Source organism: Penicillium griseofulvum, assembly GCF_001561935.1.
Source record: "Penicillium griseofulvum strain PG3 chromosome Unknown contig_84, whole genome shotgun sequence".
NCBI classification, from domain to species: domain Eukaryota; kingdom Fungi; phylum Ascomycota; class Eurotiomycetes; order Eurotiales; family Aspergillaceae; genus Penicillium; species Penicillium griseofulvum.
Genome location: NW_024467475.1, coordinates 2132810 through 2150032, shown reverse-complemented (window position 1 = coordinate 2150032; position 17223 = coordinate 2132810). Strand labels below are relative to the sequence as shown.

The window sequence follows — 17223 nt, the reverse complement described above, 5'->3', positions numbered from 1 at the left end:
AGTTATGTAACTCACACACTCTCTCTACTCTTCCTTCATAGCCTCCGTAAGCCTGCCACTGGAGAGACATAGTCGTAGTTTGACACTGAAGACGAAGAGGGATTCTCAAGGAATCGCACTACATGTGGCCATTGCCTCTCCGAGTTCTAAGCTGGATCCATCCAACGCCTGATGGAGTGCATAGGCACAGACCTGCAAAATACGTTGTTCAAAATTGTGATTAATTCACGCTATTAGCAAACCTTGGACTGTTTCATCTGTTAGGCATTCGCATAGGAGAAAATATCTTGTAACATGTCACACTTCGGCTCTGAAAGTTATATATCCATTTCATATTTTGGATAATTATTGTTTTGGCAACAAGGTTGTATATAAATATCAAAGCAGATAGCAAGCGACATCTGTTCTATACAGAGTATGAAAGGACGTCTTGAATTTGGGCACCGTTGTTTAGGGGCACTTGATTGGTGGCTGGTATTTACTAGGGCTAGGTACAAAATAGATCTATCAACTGGCATGCTGTCGGGCGCTAAGTGTATATATTTAAAGGCTGTCTTGGTAACCCCTTAATGTCATTCCATCTCCAACATCATTTTCAAAAAGTCAAACAACTCTCCAGCTGATTATGCTTTTATTCATATGACTTAATAACAATGAAACCACGTATGCCCTTTGATGATGTTGCCTGGGAAAAAAGGCACGGACATTTATGATTCCTGGTCATATATTCTGTATGGAGAGGATGCCTACAATGACATTGGAGTCTTTCTTTCCAAGCACTATCGACCTCGTGAACATCAAGATTTCGTCCCTTTCAAAACGGGGGGTTTCAACACCAGCCTTCGGATGACATTCACGGATAATTTTGGTGTGATTATCCGGTTCCCCTTACCTGGAGCTATCATGTTTCCCGAAGAAAAGATCCGTAATGAAGTCTCTACCATGCGATTTCTTTTGGACAAAACCAAGGATTCTGATAAAATCCCAATTCCAGTGCCGAACGTCTCTCACTGGGGGCCGAAAAAGGAGAGTCCCTCAAAAGGTAGCTCCTTTCATCATTATGGCCTATATCGACCACACAGGAAATATGAGAGACCTTCTTGAGATTCCAGGAAGCCGTCTGATAGGAGTACGTCCAGTACTTAATCCTGATCTCAGCATGGTTAGACTGGAATCTCTCTATGGAAATCTAGCCAACATCGTCCTTGCGTTATATACACTTTCTTTGAGCCGAATAGGGTCCCCGACCTTGACCAGGGTGATGACTTAATGTGGAAAGCGTTGCACCGTCCTTTATCCTATTCGATGAACGAAATTGTGCAACTGGGGACGGTACCCCAGTCAAAGTTACCAACCAGCACGTACGATACAGCGTCGTCGTACTTTGAAGCTCTGGCAGAGCTACACATTTCGCACCTTATAAGCCAGAGGAATGATTCTATTGACTCGGAGGATGACTGCCAACGTAAATTTGTGGCAAGATATCTCTTCCGAAAGCCTGTTCAGGATAAGAAGCTCAGAAACAAATGGGGATCCGTATCCTATGAGACTGGGCCATTCCCACTTTGGTGTGACGATTTCCGACCAGAAAATGTTTTGGTCAATGATGAAACTATCGCCGGGGTGGTAGACTGGGAGTTTACATATACCGCCCCCGTCGAATTCACCCATGCACCGCCTTGGTGGCTTCTTCTCGAAAAGCCGGAATACTGGCCTAAGGGTCTTGATGACTGGTGTACCGAGTACGAAAAAGCGCTGCAGACATTTCTCAAGGCGATGATCAATTGCGAAGAGGAGGCTATTCGGACTGGTCGGATAGTAGAGAGTCAGCGCCTTTCTGGTCCGATGCGAAAGAGTTGGGAGAGAGGGGACTTTTGGATTGTGTATGCTGCAAGGAATAATTTCGCTTTCGATGCGATATATTGGCAGAAGATTGACCAGCGATTTTTCGGGACTACATGTCTTGACCTCGACGAGATTTGGAAGCAGAGACTTGATATGTTGGAACCTGGAGAAAAGCAAGATCTGGAGAAATATGTGAGTCTGAAGCTTGAACAGATGGAAACAAGGGTTCTTGCTTGGGATCCAGATGACTATGTATACCTTGGAATATATGGAGAAAATGGATGATTGATCCCTCTGGCATCTCTCGTGTGTCTCTGATACCAGCTCATAGATAGGCGAGAAAATCTAACACCTGCTTTCGATTTAGTTCAGTCGGGCACCTTGTCAATTAAGAAGTATGTGATTCAGGTTCAAAGTAGTTTCAGCCTCATTCAAAGTTATAGTACATGGTTTGATATGTTGGAACAGTAACCAATCATCATGTCAGTATGGCCGAGTGGTTAAGGCGCAGCACTGTGAGTAACCCCGTAACACAATCTATTCATCAATCAGTAACTAATAATCCCCGCAGCGAATCAATACATTCCCGATATGCTGTTCATTCGTGAACCTAGGTTCGAGTCCTAGTGCTGACGATATCTTTTTTGTGGGTTTCTTGTTTTTTTCCTCACTTGAGAATCCCGTTTATATTTATTTTTAAAGCTCGTCGATGAAAATTTTATCAAAATTTTGAATTTTAATATTGCAGATAATATCCAAAACATTGTGACCACTTCCTAATTGGGGATGGTTGAAAATGACAAAGATCTGGTACGCCATGGATCCGTCCACGGGTGGATGGTTCCATCCCAATCGGGGATGTCGATTTCTCTTCTCCCATAAAGGAACTCGATCCAAAACATTCTTTGTTTTTGCACATCGACGAATAACATTGGCTTGGGTTTGGTGATTTGGTGATACGTCAGCAATGCAAACAGGCGGATACTCCGTAATGAAGATCAGAGCCCCTGCAAGTTCATATCCAATCGGACCTTCTGAGCTGGCGAATGAGACAACAGAGCTGAACGCTTCATGCAAATTCACCATGCATCCATACCTATATTCTTGGCAGCAGGGTGATAGTTCAGCTCCACGGCCGTGAAAAACTTGCCCAACAGAACCCTGGTGCAAAGGACGATATTGCCGGTGCAACTCTGCCCACAACCCAGACAGGCATTGACGAACAACGCTCACATATACATTATTCACGATCTTCGTTGCTCTGCCAGTGGCCCACGCAGGCGGCTGGGATGACTTTTCGAACAATCTCGCGACCGACCTCGCGCCATTTCTCTCTCTCTTTGGTGAGCAGATCACGAAACAGTACCTTAGTGAGAGTACCAATGTAGTTGATTACTTTATCTTTGCCATGGCCCCCATGGGCATCTTGACAGGGGTGGTCTCTGCAATTCGAGTGTGCGGACACCCGTCACTACGCGCCTTTATCGGCAGAGCTCAAGAAGGAGCAGGCAACGCGGAGGCAGAGCTATGCACCTCGACAAGCCGGGATGTATGTGAGCTCTATAATAGTGGTGGTATTGCGCGCGTCTTTGGCCGTCCAAAAATTCTCGAGGTTGTCCACGACCCGGATCATGATTTCAGCGATCCACAAGACGACACAGCCGGTATATACACGTTTCAGCAATACCTTGAACGAGATAAAGGCAAGGCACTATGGCGAAAAGAAACACCCAATAACAGCATCGCACTATGGAAAAACAAAGTCATGGCGCTGTGGGGAGCGAAAAAAACAGTGGAGAAGAAGCCTGACCCTGAGTCTGCCCCCAAATCGCATTCGCATACATCTTTTACGACATTTGCTCCGAACCTCTCCCTTAACATTGGAATCAAGAAACAATCGAAGCATGTCTTCTACGCAATAGCTCTTCTTGGTCTTGTTCTGCAAGTTGGAGTTTTGGTTTTCGCTGGCTTTGCGACGTATTACCTGAGATGGGGCAACGATCACAAGCCCCCAGAATCTTATGCATGCCCCCTTGTTATCATCGGGACTGTTCTAGTCTGTGGTGGAATGTTTCATTGCGCATTTCTCATTGGCCAGAGCACTGACGAGGATGTCTGGTGCCGGCAAGAAAATATCCCCGACAAATCATCTATGTATTGGATACAGCCCGGCGGTCAAATCATTGGCGATCAAACATTTGATGCTTTTTCGCACACGGTCTCTGGCGATAAACTCAAGAAATACATAACCTCGAAGAGGAAGAACGTGTCCAATGAATCGAAGCTTGGAGTTTGGGTAGCCATTGGGACCACGATCTCTGGCTTTGTCTTACAATTTACCGGCCTCAGAGGTATACATTCATCGGTCTCTGTCGCTCAGTTAGGCGTGATCATGGTTATGAGTATAGCTCGGGCTATGCTCCGTATGCAGCGACTGGAGCCCAAGGACGATTGTTTCGCCACATTTCCGGACGAGGTCATTGGCCACGAACTCGACTGGCTCGCCTTGCGCATTGGCCTTGATCTCCTTGAAAAGCCCATCAGAAACCGGGATCCAACCTTGCGGATCCTATCATCTACTCCGACAAGCCCCGGTGATCAATATCGGTCCTTCTGGAGACTCCGTGGTGCATCTGACAAGAACAGACTAAGCACCGAGAAACCGTCTTCTATCGATCGTTGGAATGTTGCTGCTATATTGTTGGCATATCGAACCCGGCTTGCGGCGCTCACGGATCAATCTACGTCATCCACCGCCCCCGCGAGGGAATTCAAGAGTGAAATGGTGCAGGTCCGAAGCGAGAGTCGACAGATAGCTGCGCTGATTGAGGCTACCATCAAAACAGTTCTTTCGAAGGCCAAGATCAAGAAGGAGTGGGAGACAGCCTCATCTATCTTCTGGGGCATCGATTGCGCTCTTGGCAACCAAACCAATGAACGCCTGATACTCAAGTCGCCCACAATTTACAAGGAATCCGCCCGCCAGACGCACACAATTTACTTGGAATTCGCCCAAGATTTCGCCGCCCCATGAAACCCCTGGGTATTCAAAAACAAACGAGAGCTAGAAGGTATCCTCGGCCTATGGGTCTGGTCGTTGAAGTCTGACGTGAGGATAGAGACCAAGGACTCATGGACTGATCACACAAGATCCACATCAAATGATATCGGGGCACGACGTATCATTCCGACCGACCAGATCATGAAACCGGAGTTAGAGATATGGCTTGGCGATGACATTCAAAGCATCACGAAATCCGATATTCGCTCTCCGTTCACTGACCTGCATGGTGCGAGTGCTGTGTGGACAATATCGACGAATTCGGGTGTGACGGATATGTATCTCTACAGCAATCATGTACAAGGTCTACAGCCTACTCAACCACGTATTCGCTTCTTTGGTTGGAAAACCGCGAATCTGCCGCAGAGTCAAAACTCGGAGCGATTGAACATTTGGTCCGCCCCAATGGCAGGTTCGCTTGTGAGATCCTGTGCTCAGGAAATTTTTGCATCATTTCTCACAAGTATTCTTGACATTGTAGACAGTTGTGGAGATGTTTATGTCGAGGAAGGTGAATCGATTAGGCTTGAGAACGGCCTGGTGTCTGAGATTGTTGCACTTTTCACGGAGATGCAATTGGGCTCAAAATTGGAAGCTCAACTTTGTGTGATCCCATTATTGTTACCTCGGCTCGGGGTGCCATCTGCAGCGAGTGCCTTAGCAGCAGCAAAGGACAGCGCAAATCATCATCGAAAACGCAAGAATTGGGTGAAGGCAGAAAAGGTGCTACAATGGGCATGGAATATCTGCAGGCGATCCCAGAATTCTTATACACACGTGATTGACGAAGGTGAAGACAATAGACCGGGCTCGGAAGATAAACTCGTGAAGCAAGCAACAATTGATCTGTGTGAGCTATACCGGTGGGCCTTGATAGAAAAGACCTCGAGGACATTTGGCATTTATGGAATCTGTTGGCTCCACGAGAAGTGTGGCCAATCGGTATCGGAGCGCGAAGTTATTGATCGCTATTTCCTTGTTGCGAATGAGTTTTCGGAGCATCAAGCTAGCGATGCTGACCTTGACAATATGGAAACGGGCTCCTTGAAAACTGCGCTACTGTTTGTCACCCATCCTGCATCCGAGACAACAAGAGTGCAAAAAGGGATAGCCCTTTGCTTAGCGGCGGAATATAAATGGGCGGAGGTGGCACTTGCGTTGCTCGAATTAGGTGGCGAACCGGAGTTTCGAGACGCAATAGGCAGAGTACCTCTATCGCATGCGGCAGAAAGTGGAAGTATCACTATCGTGGAAGACTTGATGAAATGGGGAAGTTTCCCAGACTCCGAGGATTATGCTCGAAGGACACCATTATCATACGCCTCAGAATTAGGTCGCCACGAAGTAGTTGAGCTGTTGCTAAGAGATGTTCGCGTCTCACCAGACCCAACGGATAATTACCATGAAACGCCGTTATCATGGGCGGCACAGAATGGTCATGATACTGTTGTTAAACTGCTTCTCGAGACTGGTAAAGTCGAACCAGATAGAAGGGACCAGTATGAACGGACACCGCTATCACATGCAGCAGAGAACGGCCATGACAGTGTTGTCAAATTGCTTCTCGAGAGTGGAAAAGTTAAGCAAGATATAAACGACCACGATAAACGGACACCACTTTATATGTAGCATAGGACGGCCATGACACTGTCGTTAAACGGCTGCTCGACACCAGTCAGGTCAACCCAGACGCGATAGATGATATTGGAAAGATGCCACATGTGGTACGCAATGGAACGTGGGTACACTAGCATTGTGGATCTGATCACGGAGTCAAAGAAGAAAGGTCTGGAGTGCTAGATGGCTACAATCATTGGCGTATAATATGGCTAGGCCGAACAAGTGTCTAAACTATCCTCACATAGCAGGGCCAAGGGAGCGATAGTGACGGAAAGATGTGGGGACGGCTTGAGCGCAGCTAGAAACATGAACTTGTTGCCCAGCAGAATCCTCTCAATTCAGCTTCGAATGCGTCCTTCTGGGGCGATTGTGATCAGCTACAATGTTCATTTACTTCTCCCACCACTACTGCGTGCCTTTTTTCGGGTAGTGTAAACTGAAGCTCGTAAATATCAAGTAGATCCACTAGGTCCTACTAATCTATGAGACTGCGTAAAGGCGCCTCACCGGGCAAATATTCACTGCATTAAAACAACGGGCTATCATAGCTTCAGGTTGGTATAGACAATAAATAATGGGAATAGGTCCGTCTACGCATGAACAGTGAACTTGCTCTTCTTCCTCAACTTGTCCCCATACATGAATAAATACCAAAAGCCTATCACCAGGGGTATGCTTAATCCCCCAAGCAATGTACAACCCTTTCCCACCCCCAAGTTCAAATATAGAGGCCGCCCAAAAAGCACCGCACCCGCTGCAAACGCGCTTCTCAATGCATCATTGGCCGCAAACAGGCTCGCCGCGTACTCCGGATAGCTCAAGGGGAGATGTATAAAGATGCCCAGTCCAACAACAAATGAACACCCGCAAAACAAGACGACACCGAGTGTCGGCACAGGCCAGGGAACCGACGCACGCGCCGCCCATCCGAAGAGAAACATGCCGAGTGGAACGCCCAGCACACCAACAAGGCCGGGGCGCAGAAAGGTCTCCTGGACGTCAAAAGTGCCGAGACGCTGGAAGCGGCGCTGGACGAAGACACGGTACCAGATGCAATACCAAACTGCGCCGATGATGCATGCGATGAGGACGGAGACGAACACAGCGCTTGTCTCGCCAAGGTTGAAACCGTATTCTTTAGGATATACCATGGGGATGACTTCGAAGAAAGAGTAGTAGATTCCGTATGTGAGAGAGGTCTAAGTATCCCATCAGTAAATCGTGATCTCCAAGAATCGCAATACTTAGGATAGCCCAAGCAGTGAGGTGAAACAAGTGTAACCTACATAAAGATCCGTAAACGCAATGGCAGGGTCTTTGAGGGTGATCTCGAACGGCTTGATAAGAGCAAGCTTTACCAGTTGGCTGCGCGAGGTCCCCTTAGACCGCATAGAATCCATGGTGACAAATCGGTCGGAACCAGTCTCTTGTCGGAGACGTTTGGCCTTGTAGAATAGCAGTGTCGGCGTCGATGTCTCGGGGAGAAACAATACAAGCAGAACGAAGACAAAGCCTGCGAGCCAGACTATCTCCCACATTGACCAGCGCCAACTAGCAACCTCCCTATTAGTATCTTCCGGCAGCTAGATATACGAGAGTCTTACCCTTTGACAGATACCGAGAATCCGGACAGCAACGGCCCAAGCGCAGGGCCGCAGTACATGGCACCGGACCAACCTACCAGTGTGTACGGCATGTATATGACAGAAAACTGTAGTTTTCGGTTAGCCGTGGTATGGTTATGGGTGCCGTCGATCATACCATGTCACTTAGGGACGCTGCCCCAGTCGCCAAACAGGGGCTGCCGAAGAAGCCCTGTAAAAAGCGAACGACGAGAAACCCTGCGAAGTTTCTGCATACCCCGGCTATGGCCGACAGGATGATGAAGATGGCAAATGTGCTGATGTAGACCGGGTTCCGGCCGATATGCGGGATCTCACTCAGTGGGGAGAAGAGGAGGGGTCCCATGCCATCTAAAATCTCAAATTAGTAATTTACCATTTAAAGATAGATTAAGAATACCCACAGCCGAGGACGTAGAGAGCCAGGCCCAGGGAGGCGACGACCTCAGAAACGCCAAATTCTTCCATTACCTGTCTGTGTAGAGTCAACAACACAACTTCTTTGTCCACATCATTATGTTAACGTACTCTTCGCTTGGGACGTATATTGATGACCCGCAGTACACCGTGAACGTGTAGATGCTGCCAACACATCGATTAGCATTCTGCTAGCGGAATGAGCTGTATATCTCACCAAATAAGTGTTGTCACTGCCACCTTTCTTGTTGCCGACCAGTTATAAGGATTCTCTGAATCCTCATCAGAGACCCTATTTGCGATGTAAGTATGCATGTCGCGGCGCCAATAAATAAGACGAAGGGTTCCTTACCATGTCACTGGAATCAAAGATTGCTCATTTGCCTCCTTGTTCTCAGTCAAGCTGGGGTTCTCGCTGGTGCAGTACATATGCTTTTCACTTGAAAATGCTAGGATCTTGTTCCTAGTAACTAGTCGTGCAAATGCACCGAGCGCTGTTGTCCGAAAGAGATGCGCCATGTCGTTTCTCTCTGTATCGACTTCACGAACGTGATAATTGAATTGACACAACCCTGCAGGTTACGCTGTTAAATAAGAGAAATTTGATTCTCTCCTTCATTTTCCCCAGAGGTAATCTCCGGTTAGGCAATTCGGGGTTAGTTCAACATCGGAGTTGGAATGACCCACTCTTAGGATATTCGGGATTATCACGCCCACCTAGGACATAATAATGCTAGAGCACCGAACTTAGCGAAGCTCCATTATTCGTGCACAGGAATAGAGCCGCCAGCATTATCTGTGACATTATTCCACATCGGCATTAATTTCCAAGTTTGCGTGGGTTAGGCGGGAGCTGACCTACGAGTGGCTTAGGGCACATTTCTAAAGTGCGACACCTTGAAACATAACGTACGTGGACTTGCACCACTGAATATCATAATTTATCATAGTTCCTACTTTTATGTGGCTATGGGTGTCCCGAAATAACCTTTATCAAATATAGTCAAAGTAATTGCCTCAGGTCATGCTTCCTAGTGCATGAAACCACTCTCCGTCGAATATATTGGCAACCATGGTATCCTGTTCTTCGAGCAGATCAAACCCGGTACTTGGAGCCCGAGGGACGTCATCCTCTCGCATAAGAGCATTGGCTATAACTCGCAGCTCATGCAAGATGTTCTTGGCTCTAGGCCAGATATTTTCGTAGTGCTTAAGCGTACCCAGGCAGACTCGTATACGCGACCGTGCCACCTCGACCTCATCCGGTGTGAATCTCGACTTGCAGGCGACCAGGTAGGCAATAGTGCAGCATGATATCATGCAAATGAGAAAGGGTGAAAGCTGGGCGGCACCTAGCGGCAGCAGGATCAAGCACTGATTTTGATTGCGGACGGCTTGGAATAGCTTCTCCGAGTGAGTTCTATGATTGAACGCACCGGTAGTTATCGTGCTGGGGATTAGAGGTCGTGGAGGTGAGCCACAGCTTGAGAAGTCTTCCGCGGGATCGTATTGAAGGTTCGACAATGGCCGATGGATATACGCCATAGCTCTATTTTGTTAGTATAAGCATCGATTCTAGCATTGGCCCTTGGAGGAATGCATACGTGTACATCATCATGTGAGCTTGGAACATGAGCTGATCTAGGAGATCAGGCTGTACGGAAAGCTCCCATTTATCGGGCGGAAGCATGACGAACCAGCCGACGATAGAAGCCTCCAAGTCGCTACAGAGAAGTTCCGCCTTCGATGGGGTTTCATATTGAGTTGCTACTCTCAATGAGCAGACAAAAATGCGCGTTGCATCGATAAGATATGCAAATGATGAGAAGCGCGTGGTCTCCAGCGCGTACTCTTGGTTTCGGTAATCGGCGGAGGAGGCTGTGGTTCGTGAGATATCCTAGGGCTCTACTGATCAGTAATAAAAAAATATATCACACGGAAAAAGTATTACCGTAGCGCAGTAGTCGAGGTCATCACAAGGTAGGTCGACATCGTGATTGGTATCATGGATCGATGTAATGAAGTCGTAGCGGATTACGGAAAAGTTCAGGTCGGCTAAGTAAAGCATCCACCATGTCCGCCTCCAGCTCTCGGCGAGCACAGGGTCGTTTGCGGCGGCGACATCGGCAAAATCCTTGGTGTGCATGCCGATCAGCCTGGCTTGCTCGATGGCCCTTGCCAGAAGCACTTCGGAGGCAGCCCGCTCAGCGCACATGCTCTTGGCTAATGCTAATAACAGCGTCGTTTGAACTACGAACCCGTCCACCACGTCAACATTTTCCTCGTCCGGCATGCACTCTCTTCTCAGGGACGACTCCCCGGAGGCGTAAGATGAACCGATATATTGCATGACCGCGAGCAGCGCCCGTAGGCTGGGCCATTCCGACGCTAGCTTCGCTTGAAGATTGGACCTCGGTAGTACAAATGGATGGCTGCAATGAAAGTATTCGTAGTACAAGTCCAACAGGATGTTGTTTGCGCCCATACTGTTCTCGACTTCGATGGCCACGTCTCGTGGTATTTGGGAGGTGGGGGATGACGAGTGATCATGATCTTCTCCAAGCACGGAGGGATGTGTATCGGACGGCGTCAGCACATGAGAGGCAAGGCATGATATTGTATGCTGCTTTCTTCTGGAATTTGCGGCCTTGTATCTACCGCTACGTCGTGATTCGGGGTATGAGCATGCTTTCGCTAGGGTTTGACATCGTGCACATATAGGGAGTGCCGCGTCGCATTTGAGATGCTGAGTCCGGCATGGCCAACATGCTAGAGAGGCTCGGGATGCTGATTGGCGATTCATCGTACATGCGATCTCGAAGTTAACAGCTTCAATCTCTCGCCTATGCTAGTAAATACCTCGGAGCTAGTCCGATGCATCCAAGGTTACGAGTGAGTCAGCCGCCAGGTCTCGTCCTGGGCTTTGTCATGGGCCCGGCTAGGCCCAATTAGAATATGCAGGCTCCCGAGGTCCAACCCCTTACTTATAGCCCTACTGCCCTGCCTTGTTTATTATATCAAGATGTAAAGCAACTTCACCCTCCCAGGCCTTTCAAAGCCAGCAATAAAACTCCCTAGACCCTCATTTCTCAGCAAAAAAAAAAAAAAAAAAAAAAAAAAAAAAACCCTGAGCGCCCCTCTTTAACATCTGTTTTTCTAAAAAATTTTATTCCACACTTTTTAATTTTTTTTCAAAAAAAAAAAACCCCCTAAACCCCCTTTTCCAAACAAAAAAAAAAAAAAAAAAAAAAAAAAACAAACCCTGAGTGGCCATCTTTAACAGCTGGTTTTCCATAAGATCTCGATCCACACCGGTTAAATTTTTTTGAAGATTAAACTGTATACTTGTGGGATTTTACCGCAACACCTTAGAAACCTCGGACCCCAGGAGACACACACCCGAGTCAGCCCTCTTGAATTATGTGATGCATCACGTGTACCGGTCTTCTATCAGGGGACTTAATTTCTATCTCTCATTCATTTTTGCTTCGTCAACATTACTACTTAGCATGCTGCATGCTGAACATACTGAAACAGTTTATATGGCTATGGATTCGGCAGCTCAATTCTGGTCTCGTGTCTAGTGTTAGAAGACTATACGGTAGGAATGAAATGAGATTCAACTATCGTAAGAAGATAGAGAAAAGTAAGTATGGAGAAAAGACACGTAAGAGCAAAGCTGTAGCAGGAAAGCTCTGATAGGGAAGATGATGATATTATCATGCTAGATTAAGACTAGACTAAAGGGCACATCAACCGCGTGACTTGACAGGTCACGGGGGCCGAAAGGTCACAAAAGCAAAAGCGAAACAGAGCAAAGTGCAAATGGAGCCAGGCGAGGCGAAAGAGAAATATCAGAAAGAAGATTTATCTTCCTTCAGAGACAGGTTTTCAAGGAGGATATTCTCCTGAGAGGTTGGGATAGGGGGAATCGCTGCGCGGGCGATTAGAGTAGGGCCTAGAGTTACACCAACGAAATCTAAGTGTGTAACGCTGGTCCACAGAACCCACCCTTCCCATGACATATGCAGGATGAATAAAACGGAGGCATCTGTTTCGAATGCATCGCGGATCTCAACTTTCATATTCGGCGGTAGTGATTCAATAGCTTTTGAAAAGCCAGCCACAATGTCTCGTGGCTCTCGTTGCCCCTCAAGCGTCAACTTCACCAGCACGTGCTTTTGGCTCACTCCAGATATTGGCCGAGGGAGGCGGGATGGACTAGCATCACTAAATACAAGGCTAACTGTTCCGGTGCCGCTTAACATTTCGAACATAGCGTGGGGGCAATTCTTAGGCTTCTCCAGTTGTACTTGCTGGTACCACTCAGCTGTTGTGAACTTTTCCTGGCCCTTGAAGTTTTGCATAGCGCGGAACAGCCTTTGGGTAAACGAAGCGCGATTCGAGCGATCGGACGCAATTTCATGAGCTCCACACGCTGCCATGATATGAATATTCGTTGTCCAGTCAGGCAGCCTTGTTTCAGCGGCCGCATAGCAGCAATCCAGTATAACCAAAGAATCAACTGACTGTGCACATTCCAGATTACCACTGACAGACCTCCATATAATCTTTTTTTGGCGTGAGGTGAAGTATAGAGCACCATCATACAGGCCAGAATGACCAGCATAATAGAAAACGAATAGAGAGGGTAGTGACGACCGGACGCATTGTGAAAGGAGTTTGTTCGTCTTCTCTTTAAGACTCCAGGCGGGTTTTGTGTCCGAATTTGAGATCACAAATCTATTGCATTGAACCCCAACCGGTTTCAGAATTGATTCCATTGTCACCAGGTCATTCTCTGCACCAGTGTCATCGTTTTCCCACCGGACCAATATGGCAATCTTTTGCACATGAAACCTACCCCGTGCGGAAGCTACTTTCTGAAGCGCTGCTTGAAGCCCGGGAAGCTTTATCGTCGAGATTGGTTTGGCTGGGAATGATGTGGGGATGCTGCTTGAAATTTCGGCCGCAGGTTGCTTTGCGGCTGACTTCAACTTCGGAGATTGCACCATCTTGCTAAGAAAACAAAAGCTTTATGCTGTGGGGAAAGTGAGGGAACTGAACTTGGTCTAAGTTATCGGTTGAACGAAACTAGTAGTAGTGTAGAAATCAGAACGATGATTGTTGTTGTTTGGGGAAAAAGGACAGGAGAGTTGGGGAAAGGGAGGGTCCTGGTTTTAATGTCTGCGATTTTGGTGCCTTCCTAAATGGGCGACGGCGACCATCTATGGATTCCGTTGATTACCTCCAGGGCTGTATATTGTTGTCTTACTCATTTCAATCTTCCGTTTCCTATTGTTGACCTATAAATTATCTTCTTATTATGGTTCTATTCTTCAATATCTCTCACTCTGACCTTCAATATCTCTCACTCTCACCTTCAATATTTTTCACCTTGCATTGTTAAGATGGACCATATGATTAGAAACCGAGTCAAGTCGCGCGGCCTGCACACTGGCCTCTTCAGTTGCAGGTTAGCGGAAGAGTGGCCTAAATTGATTCGCCACAGCTTCAGTGGTCCTCAGATATTATGCTGTTTATATATATCAGGTTTATAGGCCAACTGATCAGAAGTTTCCTGTGAGTTGGGTCTTGTTCAAGATACGATACCAAGCTGTAAGACGATTTCGCCCTCACCGGTAGGCCTCTCAAAGCCAGCAAGAAAACTCTCTAGAATCTCGTTTGTCACAAAAAAGGCCGAGTCGCCATCTTTGATAGCAAACTGATTCCGAGCCCTGACCCGCCGCCGTAACTCATCACCACCGACATCAAGATACGTAAGCACCCACCGGCCCCCAGACTCTTCGATCAGCCTCTTCCATTCATCTCTAGTCTCCTGAAATGCGAAGGAGAAATCTAGGATTGCATCCTGCGAGCCTTGGCGAAGTAGCTGCACCAATTCATGTCGGAGAGCGCTCTCGGCCTCATCTTGATATCCGCTGTATTTATCTTCTGGATAATCAACACCATATAACCCATATTTGATGTATATATGGGAGTCGATTGAGAACCGTTTGAAAGAGGGATGGTTTGATAATATCCTTTTAGAAAGTGATGACTTTCCAGAGCCTGTAATAGCATTAATAACTATCCATTCAAACTTTGTCGCTAGATTTTGCGTTACTTACCTGCCATTCCACAGGTCATTAGAACAACAGGTCGAGGATCACTATCGGTGCGGCGTAAAAAGGGGCTGAGCGCCTCGGGTGTATCGAAGGTTGGTGTAGGTCCTGCCATTTCCCCAAGCTGGATGAACAACTTATCTTCTCGTTATCGATGATGAGAACTCAAATATGGAATCAGTTGGTTGAATGTTTAGCGGGCTCGAGGGGGTGGGAGGTTAAACCCCGCATGACACGCCTTGGAGGCTCATGGCATGACTCATTGAATTATCCCGACAGCCATTCAGCCACAGGTCTGCTATATCCCACATTAATCGTCAAGGTTGGCACGGCTAACATCGGCCTTTAGTGATTAATAACATCCTTCACCTATGCCATGTCACTGATAAAGAACATCATCCAAGACTTTGTCTTACCAATAGGGTGATGGACCAGGAAGAGTTTGCCTCTCACTATGCAATGCTAAGAAACTCTCTCCACCAACCTCCTAGGCTAGTATTTTACCTGAAATCACTTTTTAAGACAGACCGATCTTGCAACCTGGTATGTATTTATTGTCCTCGGGAGTTCTTATAATAACCCAAATCATTCATTGAATATTGTAACTTAAATTCGGGTGATGCTCAGTTTAACTTCAATCTTTCTTCAACATATCCGTCATGGCTCAATCAAGCATCATCCGCCTTAAAGGAACTATAGCTATGGCTTGCATATTTCACTAGAAAGAAAGAATTTAAGATGTACCGGAAATCCGATGGAGTGTTATAAACCTCCGTGAGGAATTATGACTGAAATTGTTTTCCGTGGCTAGTAACTACTAAGTCGGAAATGCGGCCTGTAATGTTGTAAGTGACTATTCTAACAATGTGACGCTTAGCTAGCTATTTCAATGAATGTTGGTTATATCACGTCAAGCATGTTTGTTGGTGTTAAATCTGCTCAGATTATACACACTATCGAAGATACACCACGATGGCATTTCCTCAAGTATTAAAAAAAAGTAGAAACCTAGATAGCGCAACTGAATACCTTGAAGTGGCTGTACTCCTCTTGATATCACGTGCAACCGTCATAGCCCTAACCAATCCATTTCAATTCTAGCAATAGATTTAGACACCCTCGAATGAACTTGTAACCTGATTTTATCCAATAAAGACCCATGAAACAGAAAAATGAGACTGTCCCTTGATCTGTGACACCAACATTCCCCGGAATATAACCGACCCAGTGAGAAACCAGGAGGGGTATGGTACCTGGCACATTCTTCCATCATTCCAGCACAATGAACAGATAACCAAGCCTACGCGGGGCTGGGATTCGAATCAACAATACCAGAAGCTTATCTCCAAGAGCACTATCTATCCTACAGTCAGATTCCTAGACGTCATAATTCCAGCGCCCCCATTAAGGGGCGAAGGGATTAAATATCTCACCAGAGCCCTAGATAAAGCACCGCATCCTCATCCCATCTCCATCCACAGACCAAGTCTACCATCCTATCCAAGTCCAAAATGCGCTACTTTATCACAGCCCCAATCCTCATCGCCAGCGCCCTGGCCCAATCAACTGCAGACTACCTCAAGTGCGCCGTAAGCCAACCAACCCCGCCCCAGACCCCAAGTTAAATATTAACATAACAAATAGAGCGCCGCAATAGGCACAATAAACAAATCCTCCTTCACACCCTGCACTGAAAAAACCTCCCAAGAATGCTTCTGCGCCAATAAATCCGCCATCAAATCCCTAACAACAACCTCCACCCCAGCCTGCGCAGGTCTCGACATCTCAACACTAGCATCAGCCCTATGTCCCAGCAGTCACGAAGCAAAGCCCGCCTTCAGACATGCTGGAAAACCTATGCAGCCTGTTAAGCGGGATCCAAAATATACTATCTATGTGACTGAGACACGCACAGATTGTGGCTGTACGAGTACGGGTGTGGCTGGACATGTCTCGCAGGTGCCGGTTAGTGTGCCGACGCCGTCGTCTAGTGTGGCAAGGGCTTCGTCGAGTTCTGTGAGGGGACATGGGCCGGCGTCGTCGGTTAGACGGGTTGGGATGGCGCCTTCCGCTGGCGTTACGCCTTCGGTTGGGGTGACTGTTTCGACTGGGGCGACGGCTTCGGCTTCGGCTGGGGCTGGGGTTGATGCGACTAGGTTCTCGCCTTTCCAGGGAGCTGCTGTCGGGGTTTCTGTGAATGGGGGTGTTGTGATGGCTGGGGTTGCGGCTGTTGTGGCTGTTATGGTTGCGTTATAAGTGCGTTAGGGGGTTCGAGGACTGAGTTGGGTTATGATGTATGGGTTTATGAGTGCTTGTTTTGGAACTTGATATCTCGGATAGTTTTGAGCTTAAGTGATATGATACATGAAACATTTATCTGCTATTGATCGTGCATTATCTTCCATTAATTAACGTGCACGAATTTGTGCTGAACATTCATAAACATGGCGAGAATGCGGATATAGATTCCGCCACAGACATAAGATTGAACCTTTGCAATCCAACTTCAACCCCCTTGTCTTGCACTGTCTGG

At 47.1% G+C, this 17223-nt stretch overlaps 7 protein-coding genes across 7 annotated transcripts; 3 read left to right on the top strand and 4 right to left on the bottom strand.

Moving 5' to 3' along the window:
- Window positions 1–1305: 1305 nt before the first annotated feature.
- PGRI_053280 (Aminoglycoside phosphotransferase) lies at window positions 1306–4879 on the top strand (the record flags this gene model as incomplete). The annotated part of the gene is made up of 5 exons (XM_040793041.1): window positions 1306–2037; window positions 2333–2360; window positions 2417–2459; window positions 2960–3030; window positions 3114–4879. The coding sequence occupies 5 exons, from the start codon at window positions 1306–1308 to the stop codon at window positions 4877–4879; spliced, it is 2640 nt and encodes an 879-aa protein (XP_040645008.1).
- A 168-nt stretch (window positions 4880–5047) lies between these two features.
- On the top strand, window positions 5048–6535 carry PGRI_053270 (ankyrin repeat domain-containing protein; the record flags this gene model as incomplete). Its single annotated transcript, XM_040793040.1, has 1 exon — window positions 5048–6535. The coding sequence occupies one exon, from the start codon at window positions 5048–5050 to the stop codon at window positions 6533–6535; it is 1488 nt and encodes a 495-aa protein (XP_040645007.1).
- Window positions 6536–7116: 581 nt separating this feature from the next.
- On the bottom strand, window positions 7117–8994 carry PGRI_053260 (Major facilitator superfamily domain, general substrate transporter; the record flags this gene model as incomplete). The annotated part of the gene is made up of 9 exons (XM_040793039.1): window positions 7117–7725; window positions 7813–8089; window positions 8131–8237; window positions 8288–8341; window positions 8387–8499; window positions 8553–8623; window positions 8677–8730; window positions 8783–8857; window positions 8918–8994. The coding sequence occupies 9 exons, from the start codon at window positions 8992–8994 to the stop codon at window positions 7117–7119; spliced, it is 1437 nt and encodes a 478-aa protein (XP_040645006.1).
- Window positions 8995–9582: 588 nt separating this feature from the next.
- Window positions 9583–11050, bottom strand: PGRI_053250 (fungal specific transcription factor domain-containing protein; the record flags this gene model as incomplete). The annotated part of the gene is made up of 3 exons (XM_040793038.1): window positions 9583–10114; window positions 10170–10462; window positions 10517–11050. The coding sequence occupies 3 exons, from the start codon at window positions 11048–11050 to the stop codon at window positions 9583–9585; spliced, it is 1359 nt and encodes a 452-aa protein (XP_040645005.1).
- Window positions 11051–12419: 1369 nt separating this feature from the next.
- PGRI_053240 (uncharacterized protein) lies at window positions 12420–13580 on the bottom strand (the record flags this gene model as incomplete). The annotated part of the gene is made up of 1 exon (XM_040793037.1): window positions 12420–13580. One exon carries the CDS (start codon window positions 13578–13580, stop codon window positions 12420–12422), a length of 1161 nt encoding a protein of 386 aa, XP_040645004.1.
- Window positions 13581–14164: 584 nt separating this feature from the next.
- PGRI_053230 (P-loop nucleotide/nucleoside kinase family protein) lies at window positions 14165–14805 on the bottom strand (the record flags this gene model as incomplete). The annotated part of the gene is made up of 2 exons (XM_040793036.1): window positions 14165–14637; window positions 14697–14805. The coding sequence occupies 2 exons, from the start codon at window positions 14803–14805 to the stop codon at window positions 14165–14167; spliced, it is 582 nt and encodes a 193-aa protein (XP_040645003.1).
- A 1396-nt stretch (window positions 14806–16201) lies between these two features.
- On the top strand, window positions 16202–16946 carry PGRI_053220 (uncharacterized protein; the record flags this gene model as incomplete). The annotated part of the gene is made up of 2 exons (XM_040793035.1): window positions 16202–16279; window positions 16335–16946. 2 exons carry the CDS (start codon window positions 16202–16204, stop codon window positions 16944–16946), a joined length of 690 nt encoding a protein of 229 aa, XP_040645002.1.
- Between the last annotated feature and the right edge of the window lie 277 nt (window positions 16947–17223).